The sequence below is a fragment of the Geotrypetes seraphini genome, chromosome 2 (assembly GCF_902459505.1).
Source record: "Geotrypetes seraphini chromosome 2, aGeoSer1.1, whole genome shotgun sequence".
Lineage (NCBI taxonomy): Eukaryota > Metazoa > Chordata > Amphibia > Gymnophiona > Dermophiidae > Geotrypetes > Geotrypetes seraphini.
In genome coordinates this window covers 288,217,436-288,244,692 of record NC_047085.1, presented here as the reverse complement: position 1 = coordinate 288,244,692, position 27,257 = coordinate 288,217,436, and the positions used below count along the sequence as shown (strand labels likewise).

The following is a 27,257-nucleotide window of genomic DNA, read 5'->3' as shown; positions in this document are numbered from 1 at the left end:
CCAATCGTCAGACAAGACCTGTACTCAGACAATCTGAATGTAGTATAAGATAAGCAAAAAAAAAAAAGAAAGAAATCCAACGGGTCTGCAGTGAACAGGTAGAACCAAAAACAAAAAGAGACTGCAGAGAGGAATGTACAAGTTGCAGGAATTTTATTAAAAATCAATAAAATATGTTCCAAAGATTCTCTCGTGTGCATGGGTACCGGACCCAACACAGTCCATGTTTTGGAGAAACACTCCTTCCTCAGGGGTCCAAGTTGTCCTATGGTTTACTAGTTGAGAACCATATGGATTACAACAGTGTTGAATTAAATCCGTAAGCGCTCCTGGGTAGCTAACGCTCAGTGTACACATACTTACTCCTTATCCATCTTGCCGCATTCGGATAGAGACCATAGAAGTCTATTGTTCATTTAGGTCCAGATTCTTTAAGTACAGCTAGGGAAGTTTGAGCTAACGGTAAGCCACTTTTTTGTATTGAATAGTCTTTAGATGACTATGTAAATCACACCAAACCAGACACTGAAGGGTCCATAAAATTAAAGCAAAGCAGTTCAAGCCCTTTAACTCACAAAGAATCAACTTTAACAACATTTTAAAAAATTCCTTATAAACCACAGCTAAACTTTCACCCTTTTTTCCTAGCCTAGGTGAATTTATAATCTTATATCCAGAGGGGGGGGGGGGGAGACAAAGATCTAATAAGGTAGCCCAATCAGTAATGCTGAGACAGGTCTTAGAAATAAATCCAAAGCCCACCTGGGATTCTTCAATTAACCCTTTCACAATAATACTCCTATTTCTCATAGAGCTAACATTAATATAAAAGCAAGGAATAAATAGCAAATCACTCTCTGCTAGTAATCTAGTGAGATAGCAAAGAGAATTTATATTAATCATTGATCTAAGAAATTTCTTAGAGCTTTGATATGGCCGATGTCAATAATAACCTCAATAAGTCTATAACTAAAACTGGGGTGTCAAATGTCGATCCTCGAGGGCCGCAATCCAGTTGGGTTTTCAGGATTTCCCCATTGAATATGCATGAGATCTATTTGCATGCATTGCTTTCATTGTATGATAATAGATCTCATGCATATTCATTGGGGAAATCCTGAAAACCCAATTGGATTGCGGCTCTCGAGGAGGGACTTTGACACCCCTGAATTAGATGAAGACATAGCTGAACTTGAAGGGGTTGGGGGAAAGGAGAGTTAGTGTTACATCATAAAAATAAAAGTAAATGGAAGTATGAGGGGTGGGGGAAAACACCAAGGGATAGGAGTTGCTTCATAGAAGCGTTTTTTTATATGGAGTGTGTTGCAGTTAGAGGATATTATCAAGCGCAATGGAATGTGTCTTGGAATAAGAAGGTTTTGAGTTTAGTTCTGAATTTTATCAAGAGAATTTTCATGGCGAAGGTGAGATGGCATGGCATTCCAGAGAGTAGGGGCTGTAGCGGAAAAGTTTGTAAGTTCTGGTCTGCTGATCTGAGGGTCCTTGATGAGGAGTAAGGAATGATGAGTTTATTGAGAAATACTGGAGAGCACGCAAGTTTAATTTTGAAGGTACGCAAGAGAATTTTATATGTAGTGCGATGTTAGACAGGTAACTAGTGCGCTTCTCTAAGAAGAGGAGTGGCATGGTCGTGTTTCTGGCTTTATGTATGAGCTTTATGGCTGTGTTTTGGATAAGCTGCAGATGACATGATTCCTTTTGAGTGATCCCATAATATAAGGAGTTACATGTTTCATTCATGCTTAAAAGATATTAATTTAAACACTACATTAAAATATCCTGATTTTTTATTGGGCGAGCAGAGTGAAGAGTGGTATATGGCACATGTTCTGTATCTCAATAATTAGAGCTGATAGGAGAAAACTGGTGCCATTTTTGGAATCAGCAGGTCAAATATACCCAGAAACAGGTCTAACATTTCGGACACCAAAATGAGTGTTGGCCAGTGTAATTGTTCTCCTAAAAGCTGTGTAATGTAATCATTAAAATGAATTTATCATACTTAAATTGATTGTGTTTTCACTAACAGGTTCTTTTTTTTTTTTTTTTTTTACCTTACCAAATCTTAAATCCTACCAACAAGGCCCTCCAGGAACGGGGAAAACTTCACTGTGTAAAGCCTTGGCTCAGAAGTTGGCAATAAGACTGTCCTACAGGTAGTTACTATTTTTACTGTTTAGGTGCAAACTGGATTGTTCTTTCCTTGTTAAAAAAAGAAAAAAAAGTTTGTAATTTGAAAGTCTGCCGATTGATCTTTGCTGCTGAATCATTCATATCTTTCATTGGTTTGGAAAAGTTATTTCCAATGAAATAGGTGAGACATTCTAGACCAGTGTTTTTCAACCTTTTTACACCCGTGGACTAGCAGAAATAAAAGAATTATTTTGTGGACTGGCAAACTACTAGGACTAAAATTTAAAAGCCCCGTTTCTGCCCCATCTCCGCGAGCTCAGCCACCTCAGTAACTATAGAAAAATAGACAAATATAGTGCAAAATATAGACAGCAGATATAAATTCTCAAAACTGACACGTTTTGATCACTAAATTGAAAATAAAACCATTTTTCCTGCCTTTGCTGTCTGGTGATTTCATGAGTCTCTGATTGCATTTTCTTCTGTCTGTGTATCCTTTCTTTCATTTCATTCTTTCTGCACTCAGGCCCAAGAATTGTCCCTTTCTATTCCCTCCCTCTTTTCTTCCCATGTCCTTAGTGCCCCCAGTGCCTCCATCCCATGTCCATAGTGCCCCCAGTGCTTCCTTCCCATGTCTTTAGTGCCCCTAGTGCCTCCTTCCCATGTCTTTAGTGCCACCAGTGCCTCCTTCCCATGTCTTTAGTGCCCCTAGTGCCTCCTTCCCATGTCCTTAATGCCCCCAGTGCCTCCTTCCCATATCTTTAGTGCCCCCAGTGTCTCCTTCCCATGTCCTTAGTGCCCCTTCCTGTCTTTAGTGCCCCCAGTGCCTTCTTCCTATGTCCCTCTCACTGCCTTCCAGACTTTGTCCTACCCCCACCCCCGAAGCCAGCCTGTTTGCCTGTGTACCTCCCTGGCCAAAGCCAGTCTGCCTGCCTACCTCCTTCCCTCCCTACCGCGCATTAAAAAAAAAAGGCCTCCCTTCTTCCTTTCCCCAGTCCGCTGCTATCTTACCGCCCTGCTGCTGCTACTGCTAAAGCCGACATGAAGTCTTCTTTCTGACGTCAATTCTGACGTCGGAGAGGACGTTCTAGGCCAGCCAGGCAGGAATTGGCTGGCCCAGAACGTCCTCTCCGATGTCAGAATTGACGTTGGAAAGAAGACTTCCTGTCGGCTTTAGCAGCAGCAGACCGGGTGAAAGGAAGGAGGGAGGCTTTTTTGTTTTTTGCACGACAGGTAGGGACAGGAAATGATCGCCTGTCCCGTTGTCCCCGAGCACAGCTTTGGGATGCTGTCCCTAAAAATGGGACATTTCGGCGTCCCGAAGCTGTGTGTGGGGACAACAGGACAGGAAGCCTGAAAACGGGTCCTATGGTCACCTTAATTTTGCCGGCCCTGCGCAGACCGGCAGAAATTTCCTGCGGACCGGCAGTTGAAGAACAGTGTTCTAGACCACTGATCTTCAACCACCAGTCCGCAATCCGGTGCCAGTCCGCAGGAAATTTCTGCCGGTCCGCACAGGGCCAGCAAATTAAGGTGATCGTTTTCAGACCTCCTGTCCCGTTTTCCCCACACATAGCTTTGGGACAGCGTCCCAAAGTAGAGAGCTGCACGGGAACGGGGACGACGGGAATCCCGCGGGACCCGCGGGTTCCCCCTTTGGGTCACGGGGATCCCGTGGGGACGCCCCCTAGGGTCGCGGGGATCCCGTGGGGACGCCCCCTAGGGTTGCGGGGATCCCGTGGGGACGCCTCCGAGGGTCGCGGGGTTCCTGCGGGGCTGGATGTACTCAGTCGCGCGGCTCTTCTCCCTACCTTCTCTGCTTGCAGCACAGAGCCGAACGGAAGTCTTCCCGACGTCAGCGCTGACGTCGGAGGGGAGGGAGGGCTTAAACAAAGCTGGATGTACTCAGTCGCGCGGCTCTTCTCCCTACTTTCTCTGGTTGCAGCACAGAGCCGAACGGAAGTCTTCCCGACGTCAGCGCTGACGTCGGAGGGGAGGGAGGGCTTAAACAAAGCCCTCCCTCCCTCCGACGTCAGCGCTGACGTCGGGAAGACTTCCGTTTGGCTCTGTGCTGCAGGCAGTGCAGGTAAGGAGGAGAGTAGCCTCGTGGTTCGAGTGGCTACCAAGGGAGGGGGCGGTCCGCCCCGCCACACCCCGCCACGCCACGCCACACCCCGCCCCGGTTGCAGCACAGCCGGCCAGGTCCCCTTACTTTTGTGGCACTTCCCCGACCGACCGACAACAGCCCCGGTCCGACAATCCTCCCTGCCCTGTAGCCGCGAATCTAAATTATCTTCTTACAGCAGCTGTAATAAGGTAATTTAGATTCGCAGTTAAGGGCAGGGAGGTTTGTCGGACCGGGGCTGTTGTCGGTCGGTCGAGGAAGTGCCACAAAAGTAAGGGGACCTGGCCGGCTGTACTGCACCCGGGGCGGTAGAGAAGGAGTGGGGAGAAGGACGCTGAAAGGCCATGGGGAAGACGGGAGGAGGGGGGGAAGGACTCTGAAAGCACTTGAAGACAGAGGAGGGAGAAGGACGCTGAAAGCACATGGGGAATACAAAGGGGTGGAGAAGGACGCTGAAAGGCCATGGGAAGGGCGGGGGGGGGAAGGACTCTGAAAGCACTTGTGGAAGACAGAGGGGGGAGAAGGATGCTGAAAGCACATGGGGAAGACAAAGGGGTGGAGAAGGACGCTGAAAGGACATGGGGAAGACAAAGGGGTGGAGAAGGACGCTGAAAGGCCATGGGAAGGGCGGGGGGGAAGGACTCTGAAAGCACTTGTGGAAGACAGAGGGGGGAGAAGGATGCTGAAAGCACATGGGGAAGACAAAGGGGTGGAGAAGGATGCTGAAAGCACATGGGGAAGACAAAGGGGTGGAGAAGGACACTGAAAGGACATGGGGAAGACGGGGGGGTGGAGAAGGACGCTGAAAGGCCATGGGGAAGACAGAGAGGGAGAAGGACGCTGAAAGGACATGGGGAAGCAGAGGGGGGAGAAGGACACTGAAAGCACATGTGGAAGACAGAGGGGGGAGAAGGACGCTGACAGGACATGGGGAAGATGGGGGGGAGAAGGACGCTGAAAGGAAATGGGGAAGAGAGAGTAGGGAGAAGACACTGGCAGGGAAGAAGACAGATGCCAGACTATGGGGAGCAGAGAGAAGAAGATGGGTGCCAGACCAATTTGGAAGGGGGAAGAAAGGGAGAGGCACAGTAACAGAGCAAATGGAAGATGCAGAAGGAAGAGAGACAGTGGATGGAAGGAATTGAATGAGAACATGAGGAAAGCAGAAACCAGACAACAAAGGTAGGAAAAGAATTATATTTCTTTTTTTTTATTTTGCTTCAGGATAAAGTAGTATATTAGTTGTGTTGATAAAAATTTATAAACATTAGACGCTCTGGTAGAAACCCATTTGCAAAGTATGTATTCTTCCCAATTAATATTTTCAAATTAATAAAGTCTTTTTGCTTATTTGTAAATGGGTTTCTACCAGAGCCTTTAATTCAGTAGCATAATTAAATGAAATAACTATTTCTGAAGTTTATATGGACGGGCGGGGACGGAGGGGATTCCTCGCAGGGACGGGTGGGGACGGAGGGGATTCCTCGCGGGGACGGGTGGGGACGGAGGGATTCCTCACGGGGACGGGTGGGGACGGGTGGGACTTTGGCGGGGACGGGTGGGACTTTGGCGGGGACGGGTGGGGACGGGTGGGATTTCTGTCCCAGCGCAACTCTCTATCCCAAAGTTGTGCTCGTGGACAACAGGACAGGCGATCATTTCCTGTCCCCTACCTGTCGCTCAAAAAAAAAAAAAAAAAAGCCTCCCTCCTTCCTTTCCCCCGGTCCCCTGCTCTTACTGCCCTGCTGCTGCTGCTAAAGCCGACAGGAAGTCTTCTGTCAGATGTCAATTCTGACGTCGGCGAGGACGTTCTGGGCCAGCAAATCGCTGCCTGGCTGGCCCAGAACCTCCTCTCCGATGTCAGAATTGACGTCGGAAAGACTTCCTGTTGACTTTAGCAGCAGCAGCAGGGCGGTAAGAACAGGGGAAAGGAAGGAGGGAAAGTTTTTTTTTGTGCGGCAGGGAGGGAAGGAGGTAGGCAGGCAAGCAGGCTGGCTTCAGGGGTGGGACAAAATGTAGAAGGCAGTGAGAGGGACATAGGAAGGAGGCACTGGGGGCACTAAAGAGATGGGAAGAAGGCACTGGGGGCACTAAAGACATAGGAAGGGGCACTAAGGACTTGGGAAGGAGGCACTGGGGGCACTAAAGACATGGGAAGGAAGCATTGGGGGAACTAAAGACAGGAAGGGGCACTAAGGACATGGGAAGGAGGCACTGGGGGCACTAAAAACATAGGAAGGAGGCACCGGGCACTAAGGACATTGGAAGGAAAGAGGGAGGGGATATAAAGGGACAATTCTTGGACCTGAGTGCAGAAAGAAAGAAATGAAAGAAAGGATACACAGACTGTTATAAATCCTGTGTTTTAGGGTAGCACTGATAGAACCTGCAGTTTTGTTTAAAATACTGTGTTTTAGGTGGTATAGAGCCTATATTTCTGCCTTACTAGTAGTCTTACTTATAGTCCCACCAACCCCAGGCACCACTATTCATATATAGAGACCCATATAATCAGGACTACTCAAATCAAGTCACTTCACAACCAATCAAGATGACCTTTATTCTATGCAATCACTGTGGTGCTTTAATTCCAAGACATACTATTTGGAGGCTTAAGGCTTGCCCCATCTGTCTTCAACTTGCCAGTATTAAGGAGGAGCTCTGCAAACTTAAACAGGAATTGAATACAATTAAAGCAGCTTCCATCACTCCACAAAATCATACCAACTTACCACCTCTACCTCAAAGAATAAAACAGCCCAGGAATAAATGGGTCACAGTAGGCTCAGGAAGATTGCGACATGTAACACAGAAACATCCACCTTCACTAATATTACCTCTACAGAATTCCTTCGCTCCACTAGTGCACTGCGATACTCAGGAAAACAGAAGGGAGGTGGGACTGGAACCAATGAAGGTAACTCAAGAGAACAAGCGCACCCTAAGTACAAATAAAAAAGCCAAAAACAGAAAACTATTACTGTTGGGGGATTCCATCATCAGAGGCATTAACCTTGGAACACAGGGCGAGGAGACCAAAATAGTGAAATGTCTTCCAGGATCCTCAGCTACCAGGAGTTCCAGGCAAATACTGACTATAATTAAGGAAGAAATTTTAACACTGATGTTGTTATCCATCTGGGAACAAATGACCTGGCCAACAACTCCACACTTGCAGCACAGAAAGCTTTTCGGGAGCTTGATGAGGGCGTGAAACCTTTTGTAAAGACTTTAGCTTTTTCTGAAATACTGCCTGCATATGGAAAAGGAGAGCAAAGAGTGAAAAACACAGAGGACTTTAATAGATGGCTCAGAGCCTGGTGTCATCAAGAAGGCTTCAGGTACATAGGAGGATGGGGAAATACATGGAAGGACAAGAAGCTATATTGCACTGATGGGCTACATATTACTACAGCAGGAAAAAGAAACCTTGCAGAGAAATTTAGACAATATTTTTCTAGGCATTTAAACTAGAAGGTGGGGGTGGTGTATGTACGAAGGACAATTATAGAGACCACCCCCAGCAAAAGAAAAAATGTGATAGTAGTAAAGGCTGCAACATAAGCAATATCAGCAACTCATTTCTTAGTATTGCAACGGAAAGTGAAACGACATAAAAATCCATACGAAAAAGGAGATTATCGCTGAAAAATAGCTGGAAAGCGATGACCACAAATGCTCGCAGTCTAAGCAACAAAGTTCATGATCTGCAAGCCCTGATATTAGAGGCAGATCTAGATATTGTTGCTATCACAGAGACATGGTTCAGTGAATCACATGGATGGGATGCAAACATACCGGGATATAATCTTTTTAGGAAGGACAGAGATGGTCATAAAGGTGGAGGAGTAGCTCTCTATGTAAAGATCAATATCCAAGCGACCGAAATGCAAAGGACCTGGGGAGAGGAAGAAGCGATATGGATTGCTCTGAAAAGAGAAGATGGAACTTCTATCTACGTGGGTGTAGTCTACAGACCTCCGACTCAATCGCAGCAAATTGATAAGGATCTGATTGTGGATATCCAAAAGTTTGGAAGGAAAGAGGAGGTTCTGCTGTTGGGAGATTTCAACCTGCCTGATGCGGACTGGAATGTTCCGTCTGCGGAATCGGAAAGAAGTAGGGAGATTGTGGATGCCTTTCAAGAGGCTCTGCTCAGACAAATGGTGACGGAACCCACAAGGGAAAAAGCGATATTGGATCTGGTCCTCACAAATGGAGAGAGTATCTCTAATGTTCGAGTGGGTGCTCACCTGGGTAGTAGCGATCATCAAACGGTTTGGTTTGATATAACGGCTAAAGTGGAGAGCAGCCGCACGATACTTAAAGTCCTAGATTTCAAACGTACAGACTTTAATGCAATGGGAAAGTACCTGAAGAAAGAGCTGTTAGGATGGGAGGACATAAGAGAAGTGGAAAGACAGTGGTCTAAGCTGAAAGGAGCGATAAAAATGGCTACGGACCTTTATGTGAAGAAAATCAATAAAAACAAGAGAAAAAGGAAGCCGATATGGTTCTCCAACCTAGTGGCTGAGAAAATAAAGGCGAAAGAGTTGGCGTTCATGAAATATAAAAAAACCCAAGAAGAGGAGAGCAGAAAGGACTACAGGGTGAAACTGAAAGAAGCCAAGAGAGAGATACGTTTGGCGAAGGCACAGGTGGAAGAACAAATGGATAAAAATGTAAAAAAGGGAGATAAAAATTTTTTCAGATATATTAGTGAAAGGAGGAAGATAAAAAATGGAATTGCTAGGCTAAAAGATGCTGGGAACAAATATGTGGAGAGTGATGAGGAGAAAGCAAATGTGCTAAACAAATACTTCTGTTCTGTGTTCACAGAAGAAAATCCTGGAGAAGGACCGAGATTGTCTGGCAAAGTTACACGAGAAAATGGAGTAGATTCTGCGCATTTCACGGAGGAGGGTGTTTATGAGCAACTTGAAAAACTGAAGGTGGACAAAGCGATGGGACCAGACGGGATCCATCCCAGGATACTAAGGGAGCTCAGAGAGGTTCTGGCGAGTCCTATTAAAGACTTGTTCAACAAATCTCTGGAGACGGGAGTGATTCCTGGGGATTGGAGAAGAGCGGATGTGGTCCCTATTCATAAAAGTGGTCACAGGGATGAAGCAGGAAACTACAGGCCGGTGAGCCTCACTTCAGTTGTTGGAAAAATAATGGAAGTGTTGCTGAAAGAAAGGATAGTGTATTTCCTTGAATCTAATGGGTTACAGGATCCGAGGCAACATGGCTTTACAAAAGGTAAATCGTGCCAAACAAACCTGATTGAATTTTTTGATTGGGTGACCAGAGAGCTGGATCGAGGACATATGCTAGATGTAATTTACTTGGATTTCAGCAAAGCCTTTGATACAGTTCCTCATAGGAGGCTGTTGAACAAACTTGAAGGGCTGAAGTTAGGACCCAAAGTGGTGAACTGGGTCAGAAACTGGCTGTCGGACAGACGCCAGAGGGTGGTGGTTAATGGAAGTCGCTCGAAGGAAGGAAAGGTGACTAGTGGAGTCACTTAGGGTTCGGTGCTGGGGCCAATCCTGTTCAATATGTATGTAAGTGACATTGCTGAAGGGTTAGAAGGAAAAGTGTGCCTTTTTGCAGATGATACCAAGATTTGTAACAGAGTAGACACCGAAGAGGGAGTGGAAAATATGAAAAAGGATCTGCAAAAGTTAGAGGAATGGTCTAATGCCTGGCAACTAAAATTCAATGCAAAGAAATGCAGAGTAATGCATTTGGGGATTAATAATAGGAAGGAACCGTATATGCTGGGAGGAGAGAAGCTGATATGCACGGACGGGGAGAGGGACCTTGGGGTGACAGTGTCCGAAGATCTAAAGGTGAAAAAACAGTGTGATAAGGCAGTGGCTGCTGCCAGAAGGATGCTGGGCTGTATAAAGAGAGGCGTAGTCAGTAGAAGGAAGAAGGTGTTGATGCCCCTGTACAGGTCATTGGTGAGGCCTCACTTGGAGTATTGTGTTCAGTTTTGGAGACCGTATCTGGCGAAAGACGTAAGAAGACTTGAGGCGGTCCAGAGGAGGGCGACGAAAATGATAGGAGGCTTGCGCCAGAAGACGTATGAGGAGAGACTGGAAGCCCTGAATATGTATACCCTAGAGGAAAGGAGAGACAGGGGAGATATGATTCAGACGTTCAAATACTTAAAGGGTATTAACGTAGAACAAAATCTTTTCCAGAGAATGGAAAATGGTAAAACCAGAGGACATAATTTGAGGTTGAGGGGTGGTAGATTCAGGGGCAATGTTAGGAAATTCTACTTTACGGAGAGGTTGGTGGATGCCTGGAATGCACTTCCGAGAGAGGTGGTGGAGAGTAAAACTGTGACTGAGTTCAAAGTAGCGTGGGATGAACACAGAAGATTTAGAATCAGAAAATAATATTAAATATTGAACAAGGCCTGTTACTGGGCAGACTTGCACGGTCTGTGTCTGTGTATGGCCGTTTGGTGGAGGATGGGCAGGGGAGGGCTTCAATTGCTGGGAGGGTGTAGATGGGCTGGAGTAAGTCTTAACAGAGATTTCGGCAGTTGGAACCCAAGCATAGTACCGGGTAAAGCTTTGCATTCTTGCCCAGAAATAGCTAAGAAGAAAAAAAAAAAAAAAAAAATTTAAATTGAATCAGGTTGGGCAGACTGGATGGACCATTCGGGTCTTTATCTGCCGTCATCTGCTATGTTACTATGTTATTATGTAGAAGGAAACGCAACCAGAGACTCATGAAATCACCAGACAGCAAAGGTAGGAAAAATGATTTTATTTTCAATTTAGTGATCAAAACGTGTCAGTTTTGAGAATTTATATCTGCTGTCTATATTTTGCACTATATTTGTCTATTTTTCTAAAGTTACTGAGGTGACCAAGCTCATGGAGATGGGACGGAAATAAGGTTTTTAAATTTTAGTCCCAGTAGTTTGCCGGTCCACAAAATAATTATTTTATTTCTGCCGGTCCACGGGTGGCGATTGATTTTTTGGTTTGAACGTGATGATTACTGCCGGCCACCTCAAAAACGAAGCTTGGAGGCTGGACAACAACGTGTTAGAATAACTGTCTTTTCTGCACAAAGAAAACCAGCTCCAGGTAGTTGCTGGTTCCTGATGTTTTAAGAGAAGTAAAGACTTGATATTCTTCTTGGTATACAGTATTGGTTTATGTACAGGTTAAATTGTTTTTAGATTAAAAAGAAAAGCAGGACGTTGGAAAGTGTAAGATCGGGCTTTTTGCGAAATTCACACTACAAAAGTTGAAAGATTAGGACGGTGGTGCTCAGACTTGTCGTTTTCTGCAGAAGCTAGCATTGGTCTGTTTTGCAATACGAAGAGAGATTTGGCTGGGGAATGCAAGCATTAGCTTTTCTTCGCATTTTTTAGTAACCAGGAAGCGGTTTTTCTTTTTAACAATGTCGCATTTTCAGGAGAATTCAAATTCTACTGCCTATTATTCAAGGCGTTAAACGGCTCCTCCCCCTCCTACCTAAACAGCCGCCTAAACCAGATCTTCACCTCAAGACACAGAAGAACTCCGAACCCTTTTGCCTTCCCCCCACTCAAAGGCACACAGCGCAAGAAAATGTTTGACAACCTTCTAGCAACACAAACAGCAAAACTCAACCATACCATCTCCAACCTGCTGACGACAACGGACGACTACAAAACCTTCCGAAAAGAAATCAAAACCCTGCTCTTCAAAAAATTCATCCAAAAATCTTAACCCTCATCACCATACCTCCAGATAATTCCCCCCTAAAAAAAACCCCCCAAAACACCTACCAAGTAAACAGATCCCTGAAATGTATAGTAATCTTACCTACTCTAACTGTAATCTATTTATTTAAATCACTAGTTCTGCGTTTTCAATTTACCTCTAACTCGGAAGTTCCCCTCGGAATCTATCCAGCTATCTCTCCTCTGTTATTAAAAAAAAAAAAAAATGTATCTTCACTGGAAAATGTCCAGTCAAATTTTTTGTAATCCGCCTTGAACTGCAAGGTATAGGCGGAATAGAAATCCGTAATGTAATGTAAAAAGGTTGAAAAACACTGTTCTAGACAGTAGGATTATTTCCCCACAGCCACTCTGGATTTTTCACTCTACCTCTGTTGTACTTCACTGGGCTCTTTAGCTCAACCTTCAGTTCTTTCCTTGTGTACGCATGCCTAAAGGAGTGTTTAAGAACATAAGAATAGCCTTATTGGGTCAGACCAATGGTCTATCAAACACAGTAGCCCGTTCTCATGGTGGCCAATCCAGGTCACTAGTATGTGGCCAAAACCCAAAGAGTAGCAACATTCCATGCTACCGATCCAGGGCAAGCAAATAGTTTGGCGGCGGACATCTTGGATTTATAGCGATCTTTTTTTCTAAAGTTTCTGCTTCTTTAAAACTGCATATTTATTTGGAAACGTGCCAGGATGGAGTCCTTAGGCTCTCCTCATGTGTATTCTTGCGAGGATTGTGCAAATTTAGTGCTTTTACAGTGTCCTTGTGCCACATGCCGCATAATGCAGTTGTGGAAGGGGGGCAGGGCTATAGCGTCCAACTTAGCTTCTCCCCTCCTGAAGCAGGTGACAAAATGCTCAGCTAGCCTGGCGGGGTGGCCTTCGTTGCTTTCAGAGCTCGGCACAGCTGGTACTTCCACCAAACAGGCTGCGGACCCTCCGCAGCCTAAGAAAAACAAATGCAAGTTGTCTAAGGATGATATTCCACCCTAGGTGTTGGACACTTTCTAAATTTATGAAATTTTTGTGGACAGAGTTTCAGAGCAAGTGTTCTCCCCCTGAACAGTCTCAATCCACCTCCGCGGCATATCTTAGTGGTGTGGTGCCTTTGGGCATGTCCTTGCCTCAGCCTTCTGGGGTTTTGCACTACCTGATCCTAGGGACCCGGATGCTGATATTTCCCTTACTGATCCATTGTTAGCAGGTACAGCGGGTCCTGGAGCGGGAGATTAAGAGCTGCATGCTGGATCTGCAGATCCCTTTGGGGTCTTACATCCTGTGGATAATTCTACTTTCCTGTGCATATTTAAGCTTGCGGCTTTGCCTGACCTTATTTCTGAGTCATTGCAGGAATTTAATTTAGTCACTCAGCTGGCTCTGTCCACTTCATCCTCCTGGCTATATGGTGTGCGTTTGCAGTCAGCTACCTTTCACTGGCACCCTGATATGAGTATTCTGGTCTTGGAGCAGTTTAACTTTCCGGAGGGTTCTCTGAAAATTGCTAGAGCTATGTCCCGCTTTGTGGCACAGGAGTGTCAGCAGCTTTTGGGTCAGTCCAGGGTGGATTCTTTGGTGGCGCAGGTGACTAAATGCACCTCTCTCCCAAGTGGGTTAAAGGACATGCAGGATCCGCCGGGTGGATGTGGTCCTTAGGAAACTTTTTGATGCAGCTACTTTAGGTATTAAAGCTGCTTCGGTGATGTCTTTTTTGGCACGTGCCTGTCTCTCTCGACTGCACACCCTGATAAGTGAGGCAGTGGATCCACCTCCTCAACTTCTAAACTAAACTAAACTAAAACTTAAGTTTGTATACCGCATCATCTCCACAGAAGTGGAGCTCGGCACGGTTTACAGGAATTGATATAGAAAGGAACTCCAAAGAAAAGTAGAACTTGGTACAGAGAAGTTTAGAGAGACTTACCGTATTTTCACGCATATAACGCGCGCGTTATACACGATTTTACAAACCGAGCATAACCATGCACGTTATATGCGTGAGCGCGTTGTATAATTTTTTTTTTACATAGTTCCCCCCCCCCCCGACGTCCGATTCATCCCCCAGCCCTGAAAGCCTGATGTCCCACTCTGAAGGACCGCTCGCACCCCTCCCGATGTCCAATTCATCCCCCAGCCCCCCCCACCCCCCGCACGGAGAAGCAGCCTACCGTTGGTTCCCGATGCTAGTGAGCCCTGCTGCTTCCTCTGCCGGCGGTCCCGCCCCTTCTCTGAGCCCTGCGCTGCTTCTTCTGCCGCGGTCCCGCCCTTTCTCTGATGTCTATTTTTTGTCTATTTTGTGTATTTCGTATATATATTTCACAGGTCGGGAGTAGGGGTGGGTGGGGGGTGTTGGGGAGGTGGTTTGGATTTACGGTGTATTCTACTATATGTTATAGTATTGGGGTGCTACGATATGTCCTGGGGGAGGTTTTCAGAGGGTTTTACATGTAAAATTGTATTGAGCACCTCTTGTTCCTTAGACATCTGATCTTGGTTGTGTTTATGACCTTTTCTCTGTATGCCCGGTAGGGCGTTTTTTTCTGGATTGCTGGATGTCCCTTTACTCTGTTATGTTATGTGTGTCCTGGTTTGCTCAATAAAGAAATATTATATATAAAAAAAATTGGCTGGAGCATAGGAAACAGAGTGGGGGTAAATGGATATTGCTAGGACTGGAAAAGCGTCACCAGTGGGGTGCCGCAGGGCTCAGTGCTTGGATCCGTGCTCTTCAACATCTTTATAAATGATCTGGACATAGGTACGACGAGCGAGGTGATTAAATTTGCAGACGATACGAAGTTAATCAGAGTAGTGAAGATGCAGGCGGATTGCGAAGATCTGCAATGTGCCATAATCAGGCTCGAGGAATGGGCTTCGACATGGCAGATGAAGTTCAATGTGGACAAGTGTAAAGTGATGCATGTCGTTAACAGAAATCTCATGCCCGAATACAGGATGTCTGGGGCGATACTTGGAGGGACCTCCCAGGAAAGGGACTTAGGAGTTCTGATCAACAAGTTGATGAAGCCATCCACGCAATGTGCGGCGATGGCGAAAAGGACGAACAGAATGTTAGGAATGATAAAAAAGGGGATCACGAGCAGATCGGAGAGGGTTATCATGCTGGGCAATGGTGCCGGGCAATGATGCGCCCTCACCTGGAGTATTGCGTCCAGCACTGGTCGCCGTACATGAAAAAGGACATGGTACTACTCGAAAGGGTCCAGAGAAGAGCGACTAAGATGGTTAAGGGGCTGGAGGAGTTGCCGTACAGCAAAAGATTAGAGAAACTGGGCCTCTTCTCCCTCGAACAGAGGAGATTGAGAGGGGACATGATTGAAACATTCAAGATAGACTTAGTAGATAAAGATAGGTTGTTCACCCTCTCCAAGGTAGGGAGAACGAGAGGGCACTCTCTAAAGTTGAAAGGGATAGATTCCGTACAAACGTAAGGAAGTTGTTCTTCACCCAGAGAGTGGTGGAAAACTGGAACGCTCTTCCGGAGTCTGTCATAGGGGAAAACACCCTCCAGGGATTCAAGACAAAGTTAGACAAGTTCCTGCTGAACAAGGACGTACGCTGATAGGGATAGTCTTAGTCAGGGCACTGGTCTTTGACCAGAGGGCTGCCGCGTGAGCGGACTGTTGGGCATGATGGACCGCTGGTCTGACCTAGTAGCGGCAGTTCTTATGTTCTTAAAAGGGAGAGCCTTAGCCAAGCGTAAAGCCAAAGTCTTAGCTAAAAGTTTTCCATCTACATTGATTAAAGAAATAGGCCTGTAATTTGAAACCAATGTGGAATCTTTATTTGGCTTAGGCAAAACTATAGTTAACAATTCTGCCATAGTACCTGTAATGCAACCTTTAGTTAGTTGAACTTGATATAAATTTAACAAATATGACAAAAGGGTATTTTGAAATGATTTATAGAAATCTACCGTGGAGGAGTGTGTGGCGCAGTGATTGGATCTACAGCCTCAGCACCCTGAGGTTGTGGGTTCAAATCTCATGCTGCTCCTTGCGACCCTGGGCAAGTCACTCAGTCCTCCATAGCCCCAGGTACGTTAGATAGATTGTGAGCCCACCGGGACAGATAAGGAAAATGCTTGAGTACCTGATTGTAAAAACCGCTTAGATAACCTTGATAGGCGGTATATAAAATCCTAAGAAACTTGAAACCATCCCCACCTGGAGCGGATCCAACTCTAAGGGACTTCAAAGCTGTTTGTAATTCTGTTAATGATATTGGCTTCTCTAAACTTTCCTTTATATGATTGGGAATTTTTGGTCCCTTAATTAAATTTAAAAAATCTAAACCATCCTTTTCTTTAAATAAGGCTCAGAAGAATATAAAGCTTTATAAAAATTTAAGAATTGTTGTAAAATAGGTCCAATTTGAGAAAAAGTATCACCTTTCTCATCTTTAATTGTAATAATTTTTGTCTTTCTTTTCTTTGCTTTGAGATAATTTGCCAATAATCTTCCCGCCTTATTTGAATTTCTATAATACAAAGCTTGTTGAGAAAATAAATATTTCCTTATCAATTTAGAAGAAATCTCATTATATTTGCATTTAGCTTTTAGAAGAGCTTGTAACGTAGAGTGTTGTCAACCAATTTTGATTCTAAGAGCTTAATTTCTTGTTCCAAATTAGAAAATTGTCTTTTAATTTGTTTCCTAATATGCACTGTGTCATTCTCTAATAAGAACCTAACAAACCTGTTCAACCGATTTGTAACCAAGAACCCTTAAACCCTCTACTGTACCCCTTTTCACATCTTGTTTCCCCACAAAATCCTCACTGTTATTTTTTTTTTTTTCTTCTCACTGTATCCAAAATCTCCATTGTTATTTTACATTCGCTGACTGTCCAGCTCTTCTTGTTGTAAACCGCCTCGAACTACTATGACTTTGGCGGTATATAAAAATAAAATTATTATTATTAATCTTCCCTTATCTACTATATGCTTTTCATAATCGTTTTCTTTTTTTAGGTACAGATGTGGACAGTTAATTGAAATCAATAGTCATAGTCTTTTTTCAAAGTGGTTTTCTGAGGTACGTATTAAATATCAGTTATGCAGTTCGGAAACTCCATGATTAGACGTTAAGCATTGATAAGAATATTGTATGTTTTCATAACTAAATTAAGTTGAGACAGTCTGAAGGGCTTTTTTTTGCTAGTTGTTAAGTGCTATCGACATGTGTTCAAGTCCTAGCAACTTGATGAATTACAGATATTTTTGCCAGTAGTAGTTTTAAAACACTAAAGTGAACAGTCCTAAAAATAAATTAGACCTTTAATTAAAAGAAACAATTGGAAATGGTTAGATATTCTGAAAATTGAATTAGCGAAAAGGACTTTAATTCAAATGATAACAGAAGTTTTGTGGGGGTTTTCAATATGTATTCATCAGAGAAGACAATGTAGTCCAAAGAACAGATAACAAGTTGTGTCATATATATTTTTGTGATTTTAAGTTCTAATAAGAAATAGCTTGGTAGAATTTTAGGTTGAATTATAAGATGGAACTCAGAATTCTGAAGAATCTGTTGTCAAGGTGATGCATATTACTGATTTAACTGCTCAGAAATACACTAGAGCTGAAAGAATCTCTAACTACTGTTGCTTATTTTGCTACTTTAGAATGTAGGTTAAACTGCTGTAATGCGTGGAACAGCCTTATTACTTAAATATCTTGAAGCAGGTTCTGAGCATCTATAAACCCATATGTCATAAAATCAGCAGATCACTATTGACCTACATAAGAACATAAGAAGTTGCCTCTGCTGGGTCAGACCAGAGGTCCATCGCGCCCAGCAGTCCGCACCCGTGGCGGCTCATCAGGCCCATGACCTGTAAGGTGATCCTTTTCCAAGCCCTTTAATCCCTCTTATCTTTCTATCTATACTCTTTCTATAACCTATCTCTACCTCTATCTGTATCCCTCAATCCCCCTATCCTTCAGGAATGTATCCAGTCCTTCTTTGAACCCCTGTAGTGTATTCTGTCCTATCACAACCTCCGGAAGTGCATTCCAGGTGTCTATCACCCTCTAAGTAAAAAAGAACTTCCTAGCATTTGTTCTAAACTTGTCCCCTTTCAGTTTCTCTGAGTGCCCCCTTGTGCTTGTAGTTCCCAATAATCTGAAGAATCTGTCCCTTTCTACCTTCTCTATGCCTTTCATGGTCTTGAAAGTCTCTATCATGTCTCCTCTGAGTCTCCGCTTTTCCAGGGAGAAGAGCCCCAGCTTTTCTAACCTGTCTGCATATGAAAAGTTTTCCATACCCTTTATCATTTTCGTCGCTCTCCTCTGGACTCTTTCAAGTATCGCCATGTCCTTCTTGAGGTACGGTGACCAATACTGGACACAGTACTCCAGGTGCAGGCGCACCATCGCACTATACAGCGACAAGATGACTTCCTTCGTCCTGGTTGAAATGCCCTTTTAAATAGTACCCAACATTCTGTTTGCTTTCTTAGAGGCTGCTGCACATTGTGCCGTTGATTTCATTGTTGTATCCACCAGCACACCCAAGTCTTTTTCAAGGTTATTATCCCCTAGCACTGATCCCCCCATTTTGTAGCTGAACATCGGGTTCTTTTTCCCTATATGCATGACCTTGCATTTCTCTATATTAAAGCAAATTTGCCATTTACTTGCCCACTCTTCCAGTTTGTTTAGGTCCCTTTATAGATCTTCACATTCTTCCGTGGTTCTAACCCTGCTGCAGAGTTTGGTGTCATCTGACAGATTTTATTCTTGTTGGTCTCTCTATTGTATATGCCCCACTTGACTTCATTATTTCTGATTGTTTCATGAATTTCTTGGTTGAATGTTAGAAATTACTGTATTTTTTTGCTCCATAAGATGCACTTTTTCCACCTCCAAAAAGGGGGTAGAAAAGTGAGTGTATCTTATGGAGCGAAGACGACCCCCCCTCTCTGATAACTTTTTAAAACACCCCCCCACCCTTTAAAAACACGGCTTGCCTGCCGACCCTTCCTTTTAAAACACCCCCCACCCCATAGTACCTTTTTAAATGCCCCTTAAGCCTGGTGGTCCAGCAGTGTATGGGCCGGCAGGAACATGCTTTCTGCGCTGCTGCCTGGGCCCGCCCCGCTTTCTGAATTCTTGCAGGACTCGTAAGACCTGACTGCAGCCATTCAGAAAGCAGGACGGGCCCAGGCAGCAGTGTAGAAAGCACGTTCCTGCCGGCCCATACACTGCTGGACCACCAGGCATAAGGGGCATTTAAAAAGGTACTGCAGGGAAGATTGCATACAATCGCTGCTGCCGGAGTAGTAAGGAGGGGATGAGGAAGAGCAGGTGGAGAGGAAAGAAAGGGACTGTATTGGAGGAAGGAAAGAGTGGAAAAGATGCTTGCATCAGGAGGGGGGAGGGGCAGGCTGGAAAGATATCTGGCCTTGGGGTGAGGTGAGAAGGGATCTTTAGAAGAAGGGAAGAGTTAGGGGAGAACTTGAACATGGGGAGAGATAAGAACATAGAAAAGAGATGCTGGGCGAGAAGGGATCGCAGGGTCAGGGATGCAGACTGTCAATGGTGGAGAGGGTAGGAACAGTGGAACATAGAGGCAATGCTGGAAAATGGAGGAGATTAGGACACAGGGACAATGCTGGAAAAGGGGTAGATGGGACATTGAGGTAGGATAGGGACAGAGACAGAGAAGGAAAATGCTGGGTAGGGCAAATAGGGGTGCAGAAGGAACAAGGATGATGGACCTGGGAATAGAAGAAATGTCAGAGGGACAGGAGACACTTTAAAAACATAAGAAACAGATAAAAACAGAAGAGAGACACATGAAGTCAAAGTATATTACCAAAAAAAGTGTTCAATCAACAAAGGTAGAAAAAAGTATTTTATTTTCCATTTATTAATTTAAATGTTAGCTTTTGGAAATAAACTTCTCTGATATCTTGCATTTAAAAAAAAAAAAATTTACTTTGGGGCGGGGGTGTTTTTAAAGGAAGGAAGGGCAGATACACGCGGGGGGTGTGTGTTGGTTTTTTTTTAAAATGGTACCAGTGGGGGGGAGGAAGAAGTCAGCTGGGATGGATCCCTTCTGTCCCAGCCTACCACTAGACCACCAGAGGTGAGTGGGGGGGGGGGGCAGATTATATTTCAGGGCGGTGGGACAGGGTGCAGAGCCTGGCAGGGAAGAGGGGGACAGAGTGCAGAGCCTGGCAGGGAAAGGGGGACAGAGTGCAGAGCCTGGCAGGGAAGGGGGGACAGAGTACAGAGCCTAGCAGGGAAGAGGGGACAGAGTGCAGAGCCTGGCAAGGAAGTGGGACAGGGTGCAGAGCCTGGCAGGGAAGTGGGGACAGAGTGCAGAGCTTGAGTGTGGGGTTGGGTGCAGAGCCTGGTAGGGAGTGAGGGAGGCTGGGTGCACAATTTGGTTTAGAATGGTTTTTTTCTTGTTTTCCTCCTCTAAATCTAGGGTGCATCTTATGGTCAGGTGCATCTTATGGAGTGAAAAATATGGTAAATCTAAGTATTTAATTAATAATTTTTCTTTCTCCCTTTACTGTGAACTTTTATGATATGAATTTATTCTACTTATGTAAATGTTTATAGTATTTTCTTCATGGAGAAACAGGATTTCACTTACCACATATGAGTGACACCATCTGATGGTGCCTGACATTGATGCTAACTAGCATTCTCTAAGTTTCAGAAAATTTTGGCAGCCCTATACCACACATGCGTGGGTGCATTCCCACCCAACAATCATGAGGCAACAGTTGCCTGTCTTTTTTTCACAAAGCAGAGCAATCACATTTTTTGGCTCTCCTCGGCAAAGCTTTTTTTATGTGTGCCTCCCCTTTTTGTGGCCTTTCTTCTGTGAGTACATGGGACCTTGTTTCCCCCTTCTTTCCCCTGTTAAATTTTCTGCTGACCCTTTTAAGTTTACTTTGATTTTGGTATGGCTCCACAGCCCCCTTAAGCTTGAGTGCCCAGTTGGGCTTTAAAATTAAAATTGTGCTGTTTGATTTCACTGCAACTCCTTTCGCCCCAATGCCCCTTAAAATTCACAGTGGTTTTATCATTAATCTTTTTATTGATTTATAATATATCACAAGTGATAACACTTGTTTCAGAAATACAGAATACAAAATATAAAAGAAAAGAAAACATCATTAGTGGTATACTACTCATTGTCTTTCTTAGACCACAAATAAGCAGGAAGATCCATTAAATTCATGGAGAAAATAAAGGAATTAATTTAACAGAAAGCTGACTATGCTTAACAACCCCACAATTCTTAAGTCCAGCTGATCACATCTAATCTCCAGAAATCTTTTTAAGGTCCAAAAAGGCTCTCAATTGTGATGGTAAAAAAAAAGTGTACTTAATCCCAAGGTAATGAACCAAACATTTGCAGGGGTATGCTAACAAATAAGATGCCCCCATTTCTTTTGTTTCCTTACGCATAGAAAGAAATTCTTTTCTACGATCCTGTGTTATCTTGGATACATCCGGATAAATCCAGATTCTTTGTCCAGAAAAATCTTGATGGGAATTCTGAAAATAGAGTTTCATTATATGATTTAGATCCTGTTCAAATACAAAGGAGACTAGAAGGGTCCCCCTTTCCTTTACATCGGAAAGGGTTCCCTCCAAAATTGCAGTTAAATCTTTTTGTACCAACAAATTTCCTTCTTCATCAGCCTTAGTCGGGTTAGTAGGAATATAATATATTTTGTTAAAAGGAGGAATCGCTTGTTGAGGAATTTTAAAAATCTCCAATAAGTATTTTTTGAAATAGTCATAGGCATTTAAAGCTGGTGATTTTGGGAAATTTAATACCCGTAAATTTAGTCTCCTATTAAAGTTCTCAAATTGTTCCAGTTTAGAATGAACATAAATTTTGTCTCCAACCAGGGTTGTTGTTATATCTTTTAAATCTTTTAATTCAACTTTAACAGATGTTAACTGTTCAGCAGAGTCTTGTTTGGTCAGTTCTATAGTTTTTGACAAATTATCTACTTTCCTTGAAAGGCTAAGTACCTCTTGTGTCGATTCAGTTAACTTGCCGTCAAGCCTCTGTAGAACCTGCCAAATGGTCTCCAGAGTTACCACCGAAGGGAGCGATACACTCGCTGCAAGTCCCAAAGCTGTTTGCTCAATTGTCTTGTCTACGGGTGCTCCTCCCTCCGGGCTCAGCTCCAGAGCAGTGACTTCCGCTCCTAGAGCCCCTGCCAGGGCAACCTGTACTGACATCGGACATGGCGGTGTGCTAGAGTGTGGAGGGGACAGCGATATCTTATGCCTCAAGAGGCTGGACACTCCATCATCCAAACCTACAGCAGGGCCCTCTTCTCCGTGGGGTGGGGTTGAAAGCTGGCTCAGGAACCTCTTGAGGGTTTGTTGTTGCACCGGCATGGAGGTTCTGAGCTCAGAAGACTCTTCCTTTTAGTGTGCGGCATTGTATAAAGAAGAAAACACCGCGAAAAACAAACACGGTGTTAGAGGAAAAGCAAGAAATTAGCCAACTCCACAGGAGAGGTAAGTGAGCCAGTCTAGCATACAGCCATTTTGGATCAGTCCTCCTCCACCTTTCTCACAGTGGTTTTAAAACATGTGACATGCGAGTAGCTGCGAGTTCTATATATAGTGCTGATTGCACAAGTTTAAATGTTACAATGTTGATCACTGTTTGATTCAGAGCAGAACAGAATTGAAGTGTCGGGGATTTTTTCCCTGTTTCCCTCCTTCCAGTTATGTCTTTTATTACATTGCTACTTGATTGCTTTTGTATGAACTGAGGGTGCAGGAGATGCTCCCTGGGGAGGAGGCAGAGTTGAAAACATGATTGACAGCAAGCAACTTGTAAATTGAGATACAGAACCTTATTGTTTCAGGTCCACTAGACATCTACAAGAAAGAAGATTATTTGGTAAGAACCTAATCTTTCTTTTTGTTCCTAGAGTGGAAAACTTGTAACCAAGATGTTTCAGAAGATCCAAGAGATGATTGATGACAAAGATGCTTTGGTGTTTGTACTGATAGATGAGGTATAATAACTTGTAAAGGTTTTGTTTTTGTTTATTAATTGGCATGTACATCTCTTTCATGGGGGTCCTTTTAGAAAGCTGCCGTAAGCCCTAGCATATGCTTAACATAGTTTGAAAAGGCTTGATGCAGGGTATGCTCAAGCATCCTTCAATGTGCTCTCTATTAGTACATGCACACTTCGCGCTAAAAACTCTTTTAATTTTACCTCTGAAAGATCATGTCTGGTGGGAGCAGAGTGGGCATTTCTGCAGTAATCAGCGAAGCTATACTGTTTTGCACTGATTAATGCATGATTGGCTCATGAGCCCTTACCACCTACCAAATAGGTGGCAATAAGGTCTCATGTGCTAATCTTTTTTCCAGTGCAATAGGGATGGTATACTGAACCATAGGGTTGTTCATGCCTGCTCATGATCATTATGCAGAAAATGTCAATCACAACTTTTCTTCCTCCTCACCAGACCCTGTTGCCCCCTTCAATTCGTCTGCAGACAAGCATGAAGGTGTCGTTCTGATCTGCTCCCTTTATTTCTTTATTATTTTGTGGTTGTTTGTGGCTTTATGCATCTCGAAGAACTACTTTGCCTGCTTTGAGAGAAGCACACTTTAGTCTACAACTAGTAGTGAATCCTTCTGGGACCTGTGCAACCAGTCTGCTGAAGATTTGTAGAGCTCAAGGTTTGGGCCCTCAGTATTTGCTTGCTTCCCTGACTTGGTAGGAGCTTAAGCGCAAGCTGTTAGGCATCAATGGCATCCTTTGGGGTGTTCACGGTGCCGGCTGCAGTTTTGCCTCCTCCTCCTCCTGTCAGCATTCTATCATGCGAGAACTTGGGGCAGCCATTCAGCGAGTGGCTCACTGCTGGGCAACAGGACAGGATTAATTCGTTGAGGGTCCCTAGGCACACAAGTATACTGGGCACCCTAGCCCTGCCCCGCTCACACCCCACCCCCTGCCTGGCTCACATTTATTTACCTGTTTTCTTATTTACTTCTTTATTTCCACTTGTATTTCTTTTTTTTAGACTCCATATGTTATATAGATTGAGTGAATATCTTACAGGTTAGTCAGAGCATTGTGAGCCCCTGTTTTGATTACTGCAATGGTTTAAATTTGGGTATTTTGCAGAATTTGATACAAGCCCTAAAGGTAGGTCACAATGCAACAGCATAACTTATTTGTGCAGGATCACGATACAACCATGTGACATGAATTCTGAATTGACTACATTGGTTGCCAATTTAGCAGAGAATTGAGTTTAAGGTTTTACTGTTGGTATTTAAGGCATTGAATAACTCTATATCTGATCATTGCATCTAGTCTAAAATTGTAGCAGCTATCCAGAGTTTTGAGATCGATGACTAGAGGACAATTAGATGTGCCATCTTTTTAAATCGTGAGATTGGAGTATTATTGCTCATCAATCTTCATCCTCAGCCCAAAGCTCTGGAGCACATTATCGTTCTCTCTACAAACACTACAGGAAATGAAGGAATTAAGAAAAGTTTGAAAACCTTACTGTTTTGGAAAGCATTTGGGGTGATGTAAACGTAACGAGCAGAAAGAATATGATGCAGATTATTCATTGAACTGTGTACCTTTTATGAATGTTGTTTGCCGGTGACTGCTTTCTCCCGCTGCTGCCGAAACCTGTAAACACACGCTGCGGGGCTCTAACAGTGCGCGTGCTGCTGACAGCTTCCTTCCTCCCCCCTCATGACGTAACTTCCCATTTGGTTGATGGAGGAGGAGGAGGGAAGCCGGTAGCGTCACACGCACTGTTAGAGCCCCGCGGCGTATATTAAAGTTGTTTACAGGCTTTGGCAGCAGCAGGAGAAAGCAATTGCCGGCCCTGTTATGCCGATCGAGTGGGGGGCCCTGTTTTGCCGATCGAGGGGGCAGGGGGGCTCTGTTCCACCGATTGAGGGGGGGCCCTGTTTCACCGATCGAGGGGGGGCCCGGGTGTTGCCGATCGCTGCGGGGGGGCCGGGCTGTCGCCATCTGAAAATTTTTTTTTTTGAATGGTCTCCTTCAGTGGGCCCCCCTGACCATTTTTGGCCCTAGGCATGTGCCTACTTGGCCTATTGATTAATCCGGCCCTGCTGGGCAAGAGTGAGGAAAGTTCTCTCATGCCCAGTTCATCACTGGGCCACAAGAACTCGAGGTGGCCATTCAGGGAGAGTCTCACATAGGGCAGGAGTGCGGAAATCTCACTCCTGCCAGGTACACTGCTGGAGCACCAGAGATTCAAAAAGATACACGGGGGTAGGCAGCAGGAAGGTAAAAAAAATTGGCAGAGTCAGCAGGGACAGGAGACGGGAGGGATCTTTCCTGTCTCACTCAACCCCACCAGGCCATATGGCAGTCCCAGCAGATGCCTGCAACAAGTCCAGGAGGGGGGGGGGTACAGGTGGGCGATGACCCAAATATAAGCCGAGACCCCCATTTATCTCTTATTTATATTTGAGTATATACAGTAATTGCCTCACACCTCTCAGTGCTACTGGCATCCAACAATTTGGGAAAGGCTTAGCTTAGCATGAGGGGGAAAAAGACTAAACAATTCCTCTTCAAGCCTTTCAGCTTCTGTCTTTTATAAACCAAACCCTCATATATTTTTGGTTTCACTTTGCTAGAGCAGTGCCTTAGCCAATCAAACAGTGCCTATTTCAACTCCTTCAACATCAGCTAAATCTTCATTAGCATTCACATTCAAGCCTTCTATTTCCATGACTTCCTCACATTCAGAACCCCCAGACAACACCTCCCATTGCATTTCTCCCTCGATAACTGCATGGGTCAATGATTGGCTGAGTGGTAGACTTCAGAGGGTGGTGGTTAACGGTACCCTATCTGAAGCATCGGAGGTGACCAGCGGAGTGCCGCAGGGCTCGGTCCTTGGTCCTCTCCTTTTTAACATATTTATAAGGGACTTGACACGAGGACTACAGGGTAAAGCAACATTATTCGCCGATGACGCAAAACTGTGCAACATAGTAAGTGGAAGCTTTTTACAGGATAGTATGACAAAGGACCTTCGTATGTTGGAAAACTGGTCCTCGACATGGCAGCTAGGCTTCAATGCTATGAAATGTAAGGTCATGCACCTCGGTAGCAGAAATCCGTGCAGAACTTACACCTTAAACGGAGTAACATTAGCTAGGACCTCAGTAGAACGAGATTTGGGAGTAATCATCAGTGCAGACATGAAGGCTGCCAATCAGGTGGAGAAGGCCACATCCAAGGCAAGGCAAATGATGGGATGTATCAAAAGAAGTTTTGTCAGTCGGAAACCAGAAGTCATAATGCCGCTGTACAGAACCATGGTGAGACCTCATCTGGAATATTGTGTGCAATTCTGGAGGCCACATTATCGTAAAGACGTACTTAGAGTCGAATCGGTTCAGCGGATGGCCACTAGGATGCTCTTGGGGTTCAAGGGTCTCTCGTACGAAGAGAGACTGAGCAGACTGCGGCTCTACACTCTAGAGGAGCGCAGGGAGAGGGGGGACATGATTGAGACATTTAAGTTCATCACGGGACGTGTCGAGGTGGAAGATGACATTCTCTTCCCCAAGGGACCCTCGACCACAAGAGGGCATCCGCTTAAACTTAGAGGAGGGAAATTTAGTAGCGACACCAGGAAGTATTTTTTCACGGAAAGGGTGGTGGACCACTGGAATGAGCTTCCGGTGCAGGTGGTCGAGGCCACCGGCGTGCTCGACTTTAAGAGAAAATGGGACACTTACGTGGGATCCCTACGTAAGTCGAGTCACTAGCATCTAGACTATTGGGGTGGGTCAGTGGAGTGGGCAGACTTGATGGGCTATAGCCCTTTTCTGCCGTCATCTTTCTATGTTTCTATGTTTCTACTTGGGTTTCAGGTTTAGTAAGGTTCTGATGCTTCTCTGGAACTGTATTTGCCTTCCTGCTTCCTCTGGGTTTGGCTACTGACTGCTTCTGAGACTGCTCTGCCCTGCTGCCAAAGGAACCTCCCTTTTCTTTCCCTGCAGTGTGATAATGCAGGACAACCCCAGGTGCGTCTCGCCCCCTGGTTGGCTGTATGTCACTCCAGGATCTAAACTGATCTGAACCAAATACTTGCCTAACATTGAGGTTAACTGCCTCAGCTTTGGGATATAACTTTTCCTTACCTGTTTTGAGATCTCAGCCCTGCTGTAAGGGGTTTAACT

The 27,257-nt window shown here is 44.6% G+C and overlaps 1 protein-coding gene across 1 annotated transcript in view; it reads left to right on the top strand.

Annotated features, from left to right (window-relative positions):
- Positions 1-27,257, top strand: part of TRIP13 (thyroid hormone receptor interactor 13) — a 178,499-nt gene that overhangs the window by 96,027 nt on the left and 55,215 nt on the right. Inside the window, exons 7-9 of the mRNA XM_033929795.1 lie at positions 2,105-2,177; positions 17,022-17,085; positions 22,979-23,065. Coding sequence (XP_033785686.1) covers positions 2,105-2,177; positions 17,022-17,085; positions 22,979-23,065 — 224 coding nt within the window. The remainder of the gene's footprint in view (positions 1-2,104; positions 2,178-17,021; positions 17,086-22,978; positions 23,066-27,257) is intronic.